General features: G+C 52.3%; 1 protein-coding gene across 1 annotated transcript in view; it reads left to right on the forward strand.

Moving 5' to 3' along the window:
• The first annotated feature begins 5,122 nt into the window (after positions 1 to 5,122).
• The window catches only part of LOC107264787 (centrosomal and chromosomal factor), a 116,655-nt gene continuing 108,684 nt past the window's right edge, over positions 5,123 to 13,093 (forward strand). The window contains exon 1 of the mRNA XM_015733423.2: positions 5,123 to 7,072. Within this exon, the coding sequence (XP_015588909.1) occupies positions 6,415 to 7,072 (658 nt within the window). The 5' untranslated portion in view covers positions 5,123 to 6,414. The remainder of the gene's footprint in view (positions 7,073 to 13,093) is intronic.

The following is a 13,093-nucleotide window of genomic DNA, read 5'->3' on the forward strand; positions in this document are numbered from 1 at the left end:
CCCCCGGTCTTACCCGGACATAATTCCGGGCAAAATCGTTTCTTTTGGCTTCTCTCGTCTTCCTTGTACTCTCGGCAGCCGAAGGACAGCTCCCTTATTTATATCGGCACCGTTGCTTTCGACGTATTGTAGCGAGAGAAGCAATAAAACCCCGGGGCGGCTTTCGAATTTCGGAGCTGGTCATTACGCCACAATAATTACAACAGGTACGTAGCGTATAATTTGCGGCCGGGTCCTTCCTTTGTATCGATGAATCGTCGTATTGCCTCCCTCGCTCGCTCGCACATTGAACCTCCACTCTCCGGGTTCTCCAAACTCAAACTGTACGTGTCCGATCGTAGAACCTTTTGCGGCGCCCTTTGTGTCCAGGAGGAATAAGGCAAAGGCAAAGGCAAAGGCAAAGGCAAAGGCAAACGCATCTGCGGAGCTGCTGGCGACACCGAAGATTCTCACAGTCTATCGCACGAAGCGGATAACAATAACCCTGGAGCCCTATCGTAATCCCTCGTTTATTTACAACGTTTGTATAATACCGATACGGAGGCGTAGCCAGCAGGGAACCGGGTGATACGGGAAGCACGAGGGAGGCCATCTGCCGTATATCCGTCAGGCTAAGCTGCCCGTCTGAGTGATAACTTAGATAGGAAATAACGGAGACCTCCACCTTCTTCCTGGGCTCCTTCTCGGGTGAGAACAAAAGCTTCTCCCTCGTCCGTCTTCGGATCCGCCAGATCCTTAGCCAAAGTCGATAGCCGGACGCGTCCGTGAGTCTTTGCCCTCGCAAATTGTCTCCGCGCAGCTGGGCTGAATCTTGGAAGACGTAGGCTGAGGAGACTTTGGTCACGTCACGCGTGTCTCTGTCTCTCTGAGAGAGAGAGAGAGAGAGAGAGAGAGAGAGAGAGAGAGAGAGAGACGACGAAAAGCACAGAGAGGCTTGCATTCAGAGGTGTGTGCGAGCCTTATATATGTAACACGTGTATGCTTGCAGGATCTTGAATGGAAATGTGGGGGTCAAAGATTACGATCTGCATTATCGGAGTAAGTGAACCGCGAACACGTTTGCTCGCCTCGTACGTGCGCGTACGATATTGTTTAAGTAGCGTGTTCGTGAACCGCGCCATAAATAACACCTATAGCCTTAATGCAAAATGAGCGGCCGATTTATTCGTGGCGGAAACTCGTGGCTGACTCCATTTTCGCGTGCATTATTTATTCGTTGGTTGCGCCGACACAGCACACGCACACGCACACGCACACGCACACACACTCTCTCGTGTGTTGCGCAACTGCGCGATTCCAGGAGGCAGGGAGATCGGCGCCACTCGGTTACTTTCGGAAAAACTCGGGAGGACAGCCGAATTAAAAAAGTGTCAGCGAAGGAGCAACAAGCGTTGACCAGCTACGATGTAAATTCGCCGAAGCCAAAATCGTTCGAGCGGCAAGACTCGTAAACAAGGCGAAATGTCGACGAGAGACTCGACAGACACGAGGAGACTAGAAGCTGAGAAATTACGCAAGCAAATGTCTCGCAGTCACTGAATCGTGATGCGAAGTACGCGCCTTCGAAAAGCGAACCTCGTGACGCGTGCGCGTCGATACAGTCGCCTAATCTTACTGCAAAATGAAGCAAGTCGATGACACGAGGCTCGCGGGACTTTAGAATTTCAAATGTCCGAGTGAGTCGACTGATGCAACCAGAGATCTATTTTTGATCGTTGATCGATCAGTTGCAAAATTTCGAGTCGTGCGTGTCATGTGTGGGATCGTGGATCGTCTCGTTTGCTGCACACGTGATACACTTTTAAAAGGGGATCTCGTATCGGTCTACCTGACACATTGAAACTTGTCCTCGGGTATACCTACTACCAATGGGGAAGCGACGGACGGAGAAAGAGGATACAGATGGGTCATGACGTCATGAGAAACTTTTTCCCTAGGGATTGGAATTCACGTCCTCTTTACCGATTCGGATCGGATCGATTTCACTCGGTTGGACAAAATCAGACTTTCGCTGTCGGAATATTCTTTGGAATTACGGGGACGCGGGGACGCATGGCCGCTTTCGGAACGGAGTCGGGGGAACGTGAGAAGGGTCGTCGTAGAAACCTAGAGCGCGCACAAGCGATTCGAGAACTCGCCGGAAGCGCGAGCGCGCTGAGCAATGCAAATGAAAACGCGACAGATTGGAATCGCCGCGTCGCACTGACGACTTTGCTTCAAAAGTGCGCTCGACGCAGTGCGAGAGTTCAAAACGTCAGTCGGGCTGAGCCTGACGCATTCCCGTCAAGTTTTCAACGGGCGTTCGGGATTCGCTGGTTCAGGTCCGTTTGTAAATTTCGTATTTCCGTAGATTATCGAAAAGGTTCTTTGCCGTCCTAATCGCATCTGAGCCGCACGATACGTTCGTGCTCGCCCTGCGCTTAATTCCCCAATTTGAAAATGCGACGAGTCCCGATCTATATGTATGTACATGATATATGTCTGGCTAGATCAGGGCAGACACACTGCCCAATTAGCCCTCGTTGCCGGTTTGCTCGGAGGGCGCAGGGATCGGGCTCCGATAATCTCCGAGCGATGGCTGAGACGACGCTGTGGTGCCGCATTCGAGTGGAGAGGGCCGGGAGGGGGGAGGCAGGTAGACAGAAGTGAGGGGAGGATCTGTCCTTAGCATTCGAAGCTTCGAAAAGGAAGGCCGAACAAAGAGTTCACGGCGGAATGAGCGATGACCCGCGTCCCTGTGTGCGAATCGTGCGAATCGTGCGAATCGTGCGTGCGGGCTGCGAGGAGACGGCCGACTTGCCGATTGCGCAATCGCCTCTAGCGCTGCGCTTCCTGCTCCTGTCGATGACGCTCTTGTCTTTACGAGGACAATGACCATCACGAGGATGCGCATGATGCTGATGACGAGTATGAGGACCGCAGCGATGGTGCCGTTGATGCCGTTGATGTCGATGGCAGAGTGCTCGTGTCGTTGTGACTGCATTCCGTGTAGGGCCGCCGCGTGACTGCGACGTCTGTCCCTCCTTTTCTCTGTCGGTCTCGCTGTGTTCGCTGCGACGTCCGACTGCGTGCGAGTAGCGTAAAACGTGGCTGAACGAGGAGGCACTCTATGGAAGCAGCAGCCACGCACGCGGCCACGTTTCAACTGGAAATCCTCCCGTAAGGAGACATGCGATGCGATAGAGGCGTATCGAGTCCCGTGTACGGCGCGGCTGCGCACGTCACACGCACGTCACACGCACGTCACACGCACGTCCAGCACGTCTAGTCTTCCGTGCACGCGGACACACGCTATAGGCGCCGCTGTGCAATCTTCAAATAGTCCGATTCCTACCGATAAAGTCGTCTCTGTGTTCTGCGACTTCAAAATGCTCCTCCGATATTCGTCGACGCGGAATCCGCGCGTAAGAAACTGCGATTAGACTTTTGGTAGCAGCACGTAGCTATGGTTGCTCGATAATCAGGACTGATAAACTTAGGGCTTGGTCGCTTTCGACCGGGCTCATTATTTTCTCAAGTCCTTTTCCAGGATCGAAGGAATTTTAGTTCGGCGATGTCACTGCAATACCTACGCATCTACGTGTGGAATGCAAGTTCCGAGAGCGAAGGAGAGAGATAGAGAGATAGGGAAAGAGAGAGAGAGACGGATGATCGCTTTCGGTAAAGCTGCGGAGACGCGAGTCGAGTGCATAATGCATCGTCCGCGCTCGGGTCGCTGTCCTCTTTCGTAAATATTAATGACGGAACTTTTTCCAAGGAAGCGCAATAGGACTGACGCGACGACGGATGCTCGTGGCGACGCCGCGCACCAGCCGTCGGCAACGCGAACTCTCGGGAGCCTAGAGGATCTGCGACGTAGAGGATCTGCAGAAGGAAACTCCCTCGGTCAGGACGACCGTACCAGGCTCCGGCTAGGAGGTCGTCTTCCTTTGTTAGGGGGGTGTAGACCTTTGCGCTAGTCCGACTCTCGAGGGTGGCGCGGGTCCAAGGAAGTGGTAAGATCTTAGTCGAAAGAGATCGAAGGAAGTAGGAGGTAGCTGGCAAAGTGGATCGTCGAGGATCAAAGAACGTCTCTCCGGGACGGGGAGGAAGACTGAAGGCTCGACAGGGGTCGTTGGGACGAAGGTGGGCCGGCATACGAATGCATACGAATGGTGGTTCGGACTGTTCAAGTGGGATGCGACGCGGGCGGGCTTATTACATATAACGCGGGCCCAGACGTTGAGTACGGCGCTGGCGTCGCCGTTCGGTGCTGGTGGGTGCAACGACGCTGGCACCGCCGCCGGCGATAATAGCGATGGTGACGATGCGGCCCAGCTGGAACGAGGGAGACCCTTAATTAAACACCCATCCATTGTCTATAAAAATGTCGCGTTGTGCCAAAACAGCTCTTTGAATCGATTTCCGGCTATGGCGCTGGGTGGCGGAGAGCGACGCAGGGCGTCGGAGGGCGCCACTCCTTCCAGAGAGAAAGAGCTGCCCTGCCCGTGGGCCAGGGTGGTGGCAGACGGGGCAGACGGGGCAGACGGGGCAGACGATAGGAGCGTCACCGGGGTTGAAGGGGTCGCCGGTTTCCCAGACGGCGAGCCCCACTATTTCGCGGCGGGGTACGCTCTGTTCTGGGCAAGGAGACGCAGGGCCGACAATCGACCCTACCAAGAACCCCGGCCTTTCGCGGTTTCATTCGGCAACGCGGATGTTCTGCCGATAAATCTCGATGCTCCCCATTTTTCGTTGATCCGTCAGTATATGAATCGATCGCCGGTCTTACCCACTACTAAATGCGACACACGAAATAACGATGATTCTTCGAATGACACATCTGATAATTTTTGGAGGAAGAGGAAGAGGCCTTAAAATGTCTCATACAATTTTCTCATTGAATCTCTTAATGTAAATGAGAAGGGAGAGCATTTTGGAATAAGAAAGTTGATATTTCGGAATTAGTTTTACACAATGAATAACGGGAGCCCCGATGGGGTGGGGTCTTGTGCCGGCCCTGACAAGGATGAACGGATGCAATGGTGGGGGCGATGATTCGGCGGAAGGTAGGAGAAATTTGAGAAGTGGGGGCACCAGGAGTAGGGATAACGAGTGTGCGGTGGGGATTAAGCGGGGGCCAGGGCTTCAGTCGTAGCTCGACACTCGGCGCGAGACGGTCGAGCAACTTTGCAGTGAGACCATATTACATAATCACGTCACGTACACACACGTTTACACACACACGTACACAAACATTAAACACTGTGCATACACATACACACATGTACACGACGTGACACGAACGCGAGTAAATGAAAGTATTCGCGTACACTCTCGTCCCGCCGTGAAAATAGACACCAGTGCGTGCGTGCGTGTGGAGTGCATCTGTGCCGCAGGATCGTACACTCGTCGTCGCACAAGGTACGATTACACGCCTGAAGGAGTTAACAGTGTACACATAGCCGTCTCTTGCTATCGGTCAGACGGATGTGCGTGGACATGAGTGTGTGTTAAAACGTGCAGGTAATTGAAAGCACGGATTTATACGCGCGTCCGTGCTCTTAGGCGGAAACTTGGAGCTCCCGTCGACACTCGACTGACATGTTTAAGTTATAGATGTGTGTGTGTGTGTTCCACAGCCGCTGGTCCATCCTCGGGCCGACTGTCGAAATCCCGAAATCGGAGGAAAAAAACGTCTGTCGTGTCGGTGTGAATGCGAGTGCTTGAGCCAGTGATTGCGAACGGAGATCGCGTAGTGTGGAGTTTCTGCAAGTTTATGTTATTTTTGTTTGACTACTTGCACGCTTGTGGTTAATATATGTGCATATACGCGTGCTGTGGGAGCATACGAGTGTAACACCAAGGCCATTTTGGTTTCGGATAACACCGTGGAAATATTTTGAGGACTTTCCTTGGTCTTGGATATATCCCCCCTTTGGTCCAAGCCCGGGTAAGAACCTCCCGTCGTCATCCTCATCCTCATCGTCACTTCCATCATTTTTTCCTTGAAGCGCAACGTGGATTTTTAGTGTCTTGGTCCGAAATATTTGCGAGCAAGTGTCTGTGCGGTTTACTTGCGACCTCAGGATACGGTGTTGCTTGTGTGCGAGGCCGGATCGACTGGATCCACGAGGAGTGAGCAGACGACGTGCAGAACCGCATGGAGAGGTAGGCAGGAAGCTGCTTCTCTGGCGAGATATCGAGTATCCTGTGGTATCCCGACAAGGAGAGGCTGATTCTAAGTGACGAAGGTGTAGCAGAAGAGCGAAGAAGAAGGGAAGCAGCAGGGCGAGAGAGGGGGCGTGAGATCCTGAAGAGGAGAGTCTTCGAGAATCGTGAGATGAGAGTCTAGCGATCGCCGTCGAGTTTCCAGCCCGACGGTCATTCGGGTGTAGCAGAAGACGCACGGATTGCCGGGGAGTCGGCATCAACATGGCCGCCGCTTGCTACGAAAAGGAAGTGGTGGTCGGTGCAACGCACGGACATGGGCACCACGAGGTGACATCCACTCCGGCGCCACCGGGCCAGACCGTACTACCCCCAGCTGCCACGGCGATCGGCAGCGCTGCCGCCGCTGCTGCCACAACAACTACCTCCACCAGCAGCTCAGCCTACAAGGAGTACAAGGAGTACAAGGAGGTGACCACCTACAAGGACTACTCGCAACCGCTCCACGTCGACTGTAGCGTAGAGTATGAGCTCCCGAGTCAGGCGAAGCCACCTCCGGGTGGTGGCGAGCCACTTCTTATGATACATCCCTGTTACTATCGACGAGCCGAGCGCGAGAGACGAAGTCCCTTCGTGAACAACCTTCCGCCACCCACTAGCACTCCGATATCCTTGAGTCGGAGCAGGACGAGCAGGAGGAACACCTCGACGGTCGCCACTTCCGGCACGAGCCTCACCACCTCGAGTCTCTCGACGGCAGCAGCGCAGAACACGGCATCATCCTATCACGCCGCCCTGACCGCCGCCGCGACCCTCACGCATCAACATCAGCAGCAGCAGCAGCAGCAACAGCAACAGCAGCAGTCGGTGGCACCATCCGCATCCGCCCTGATCTCTGCGGACGAGAAGGCCGTGATATCAGGTATTTATCAGCACTACTTCCGCGCAATGCGCGCCCACCACCAGCACCAAAGCGCGAGCAGTTCCTCGACGACGCCGAGCTCCAGCGTTCTCCAGCAGACTTATCACCAAGCCTACGGTTCGACGACCTCGGGCTCGAGCGCGTCGCACCATCACGCTCACCATCCCTATCGACGACCGACGTCCCGGGCGTCGCACCTTGGCCAACACGCGGCTTCCGTCGCGACTTCCGGCGTCTCCAGCGTTTACGCCACCGCGATGCACAGACACCACGCGGCGTCCCTTCACGCCTTGCAGGCCGCCGGGTTTTACGAGGCGCCAGCCTATCACGCCCTTCTGCCCCAAAGCTAGGACGGTCATCGACATTTCGCCCCCTCCTCCCCCTCCCCCTCCTCCTCCTCCTCCTCCTCCTCCTCCTCCTCCTCCACCTCATCGTCGTCCTCGACCTCGACCTCAACTTCCTTACGTCAACCTCAACACCCATTGCGTTCGCTTTATCCATCCTCGGTCCAGCACGTCATCTCGTCGATCCCGTACTTGAGCAACACCATCGTCGATCCCATATTCACGTCCAACGGCGGCACTAGCACCTTGGACCACACCCACGTAGACAAGAGGTCACGAGAATCGACGGCAACACCTCAACGCGAGCTCCTACGGCCGAGAGAAGTTTATCGCTACTATTAATTATTAATTGTTCTTATTATCATTGTAATTTAATGTTTAGCCATTGTACGTGTAGGCATATACGCTTAACGGACAGACGGACTGAAGGGACTGACGGGACTGACGCGTGCCGATAGGAGGTTATATTCTTCAGCGACGAACCTACGTAATGCGAGCGGCGGAGACGCGCATGGCCTCCCGATTCTTTCGAAGTCATCCGATCATCCGGAAGGACATCGTCCACGCCGAAGCCGAAGTTCGAACGATTTTCTAAAGATCTCTGCGCCTTTTGCATTCACCGTAATCAACTGACAATCACTGACGAAGCCAGAGCTCGTGAAGTTTAAAGATAACGAGAACGACGGTTTAGCAAGCATCGCGAACTGTCGATGCGAAGTCGAAGTGGCATTTCCGCGCGCGCTAGAGAGAGAGAGAGAAGACCGAGTTCGTCTTCGCGGCGGTTTCTTTTACGGTGAATGCATATGGGGTTTATCACGCGGCACGTGCAAGTAGCAAAGAGACCAAAAAAAAGAAAGAAAAAGAAAAGTAAAAAGGATGAAAAAGAGTCGAAATATTTGCTGAATGAAAATCGATCTGTTCTCTCGGCTCTGGCGAGGAGCAGCACGTACGGGAGACACGAATTATTTGACGAATTGTCTCCTCGGGCTCTGAGGCCTCGTCGATGCGCCTAATACACGTACATACACATATAGTTTCCACCTAGCTATACGTAGTGTGATTTCCATAACGAATTTAATGGCGAGCCGATTCACGAAGTGTGAGTGGCTTCTTTTCCAAGTTATTTCTGTTCCTCGGATGCGCGGAGCTCCTTATGTTCTCGGAAAAAGTTGCTTCGGATTGAGGGATCGAAATGTGTTAGCGAGAGTGATAGTCCAGAGCCTGATAGTCCAGTGCGAGAGGCAGGAAGTTTTCTAACTCACCGAATCGCAACGAGAGAGAGAGAGAGAGAGAGAGAGAGAGAGAGAGAGAGAGAGAGAGAGAGAGAGAGAGAGTGAGTGAGTTGCGTGTGTGTGTGCGACGGATGGACACGGAAGGAACGATTTGCGATGCGAATGAAAAGAAAGAGAAGTAGTGAAAATAGTGGAAGAGAGGGAGAGAGAGGGCCGGGTGAAAGTGTGTCAGGGTCCTTCGATGCCAAAATCTCACGTTAGAGTGCGTAATTGGCCTTTCCACTTATTACTACATTTTTATAAAGTTCGTTTTGGCGAGGCGCGAGTGCCGATTACTCGTGCGATTTCTTTGTAATAATCGGAGCGAAAGACTGCTAATCATGAAGATATTTATAGCGGACGCTTACGGTCCTTATCTATAATTGGCTGGAAGCGACGTCCACGGGTGACAGTTCCAAAAGCAACCAAGAAGTCAACACAGAAAGAGCGAACAGGAGTCCTGGAAATTATGAAACGTGCTCGCAGGAGCAGATTCATCTTAGAATCGGTTTTACGTGTAATTCGCTTTTCGTATCGTCGCGTCTTGTGGATTCTGCGATCTTTCCTTCGCGCGCTGAGACAGAGAAGAAAAATTGAAAAATTGATCCGACACGACGACGCAACGTCAATGCGCCCATTCACTCGCCACTTCGCCGACTGAATCTGATCTTCTTCTCTTATCTCCCGATTAAAGCATTCCGCTTGCTGGTGCGCTTACTCGATACGTTCCTTTCCGATGCGACTGAACCTGCGTGGCTGGCTGCGGGCCCTTCGTACGCTGCCCCCTGTTCCTTCGGAGCCACTTAACATTTTCTCCTGGACTCCATTTTCGTTTTTTTGCAAGAAAATCGCGACCCGGTCAACGCGACGATCGATCGCCGATACGACTCTGAGACGACGAAAGGCGTCTCTCTTGCTCAGAGAGAGAGAGAGAGAGAGAGAGAGAGAGAGAGGCGCCATTTCCTTGAGGGAGACTCACGTCGGACGGAAGTCGTGCTCGTCATAGAGAAACCAGAATCCGCATCGCATGCACGACTTCCCTCTCGTGGTGCGGGAGCTTCCCGATGGTTCGGGGCTCTTGAGAAATTTTGTATTTTCTTAGAAGAGGGAATCTTTTGGCCCGGAAGAATATCAGCGTTCATCTTCCGTCTCGGCGTCTCCAGTCTCTATTTTCTTTGACGGCTCCTGAGAGAGAGAGAGAGAGAGAGAGAGAGAGAGAGAGAGAGAGAGAGAGAGAGAGAGAGACCAGCTTCGATCTCCGATATCCGACCGCGCGCACCTCCTTGCCCGCCATTCTTCCTTCTCCTCTTCTTCTTACTCTCCTCCTCCTCCGCCTCCTCCTCCTGCTCCCCTCGCAGCAAAGACGAGCTCTTGCGATTCTCTTGACCAGGATCCGTGCGCCTACCTTATACTTACGTTGCCAAATTTGTCAGTCGGTGCGAAAAGTCAAAAGTAGAAAAGGCAGGCAGCAATGAATACCGGCAAGAGGAATCTCTGTAGTTGTCTCTCTTTCTGTCATCTTAACTATTCTCTCTTTTGGTGGCTGCCACTCCACTCGGTCATTTTATCTGTGTCGTCGACTATTATTTTTTTCCGGCTCCCTCGGTCACTTTCGTCTCCACATTTTCTGACTATAGAAGAAGTCGAGGAAAAGTGTCAACACGGATAATTTGTTAATTTCTTTTGTTCATACGAAATATTATTATTACCGAGAGCGAGGAAGAAAAAGAGAAAAAGAGAAAGAGAGAAAGAGAGAAAGAGAGTGACAGTCTGGTGCGGCGATAGAAGATGATGTGGCGCTTGATTCGGTCCAGCCACGCGTATACAGTCCACTAGTGGTATAACTCAGCCTTAAAAAAAATAACGTAAACTGCCTCAGAATATTACTAAATGACAAAAAGAAAGCGCTATGCCCCTTAACTCGACTGAGCAAAACCTACACGTAGTCCATGTTCTGAATAATTGACTATTAATGCTAGAAAGCCGCGAATCGATAGCGATATAGCCTGATAGGATTATGGGAGTTCGATGTCTACGATAAGCAGCTGCATCGCGATGTAATTCATCGCCGCATTAATATATTTCGACGATCCACGTGTGCGTGACAGTTTTTTCTGCGTGACTCGTACTACACATATAGGTATAGAGAGAGAGAGAGAGAGAGAGAGAGAGAGAGAGAGAGAGAGAGAGAGAGGTATGCGTACACGAGAAACAGCAACTGACGAACAGGCGCGCGTGACCTCGTGAACTCGAGTATTCGGTTTGATGTCAAAGTGCGCGAGGAGAAATGAATTTAAAAAATAAGTTATATCCGACCGATAGACTCGGATCATCTAGTATTCGCTTCCTGCAAATTATGAAATCGCTCGTCCGAAGGATTTGACATGAAAATTGACGCGATGACCTCCAACCTCAACTCTATCGTCATCTCTTCCCGTCTCCTCCCCTCCCCGCCCCTCTCCGCCCCTCCCCGTCCCGCTCTCACCGCCGCCACCACTACCACGCTTGTTCTCTTCCCTTTCTTCTCGGCCCTCAGCCTCCTCCCGTATTCGCTCTTCACGCGTCCTACGCGTCCTGTCAGTCATTTCCATGTAAAATTGGCGACAGCGGAAAACCGGGCCGTTCCTTAAATTCGAATATCACCTCGCAATCGACACAGGTGGCTCTAGATTTGACGCAGACTGGCCAAGGACGATGCCCCAATGTAACGATGCGATACATGTTTTACTGCTGCCCTGAACCTGCTTTGACAATGGCAATTGGACTTTTGCACCGATCGATCGTCAATACCAACTGGCAATCAGTTAAAGAGTACATGGGGTGCTTTGCTACTGATTCTTCGGTGCTGGGAAATCGTAGTATCTCGGTATTAGATACTTTATTCGTAAAAGCAGCACGCGCCGTTGCCACGTGGATGCGTCAATATTTGTACATGTAGGAATGGTGCACGATGCTGTCACGTATACGATATCTACTGCCGCAGTGCCAGAGTTTTCCTGCACTGGGCTGTGAAATAGAAGAACAAGCCGCGCATGAATCTTTATCCTGCGAATATCGGAAACCAGGCAGCATGTCCACCCGGAAAGTCCGGAGCCATCGCCAAGCCAGGTTCGAGGGCCGCTGGAGGAATTTTATATGGATCGTCATGACTCTTGCTCCATTTTCCCTCTGCCATCTCTGGCGGCCAAGAAAACGAATACTGGCCTATAGAAATGCCCCGGGAGGGCAGCGCTCAAGATACTAGAAAACGTAAAAGAAATAAAAGAATCCGCTTTCGACGTTTGACAATAAAGAGGGAGTCGCGAAGTTTCTCGGAACGAGACTCTCTCTCTCTCTCTCTCTCTCTCTCTCTCTCTCTCTGTCTGGCTGCATCTCGTCGGGTCTATTTCCTCCCTCATCCACTCAATGCCAGAGATCGATCATAGGAATAATTTTGGACAGACTGTGCGTGAGGAATCCCAGAGTGTCGATCCAGTCGTCTCTCTCTCTCGTCGTCCCAGCAATAGCTGCTCCGAGGCCAACTCGAAGCTGTAACCTTTCCCGAGTCTCGTTGGGTCTTAGGACTCAGAGGCCGGGATCCAACGATCCGACGGTCCAATATCCTCTGACGTCATCACATATTCTCAACGTCTTATTTCACACCTCAGCCATTTCTTTTTTCCTTCTATTTGACATTACCTGCTCCCGTATATTTTGGAAGAGCTCTACTCCGCTAGAAGTGTGACGTGTCACGTCGTTGCGTTTCATTGGCTGGAACTGCAACGAGGACACGCCCACCGAGACTTCGCCACGTAGAAACCGTGCCTGTACGTATTTACAAGAATCGTGCCCGCTTCGGACACTGGGAGACTCATACAGTCGCTGACCTTTGTTTTCTCAGCGTTCCTCCCTTTCCTCGACAAAGAAACTTCCTCAACTCCGCATCGAAAATGTGCGCCTAACTCCGTGAAGTAGCAAAGTCGCAAGAGGCGCGTGCGAGCAGGTCCCCTAGCCTAGATACTAGTCGGCGCCGCTTCCAGCGAATCGATAGTAACGCAAAACCAGACAGCAAGAGAGAGAGAGAGAGAGAGAGATGGCGACTCGGTGGGCAGGATGGTAGGAGGGAGAGAGGTCGAGTGTCTCTCCGTGGCTGCGAAAGAGCCTCTTACAATAAGAGAGATTGAGAATGAGAATGAGAGCAAGGGTGAGTGCGAGAGTGTTGCTCTCAGGGTTTTGTTTTGTTCAAGCGCAATGGTTTCAGTCGTTTTCGTGATAAATTGTACAATTGTAGAGGAGGAGAGGAGGTCAAGAGGTCAGAGGTATAAGGGGCAAAGACGGTGCAAGAAGCTGCGGATTTCGCGCGAGGTCTAGTAGTTGAGCTCGCAAACTGACTGCAGGGTTTCCTTCGGAAGTGGGGTCGGGGGTCG

Source organism: Cephus cinctus, unplaced genomic scaffold (assembly GCF_000341935.2).
Source record: "Cephus cinctus unplaced genomic scaffold, Ccin1 Ccin1_scaffold0013, whole genome shotgun sequence".
In the NCBI taxonomy this organism is placed as follows: domain Eukaryota; kingdom Metazoa; phylum Arthropoda; class Insecta; order Hymenoptera; family Cephidae; genus Cephus; species Cephus cinctus.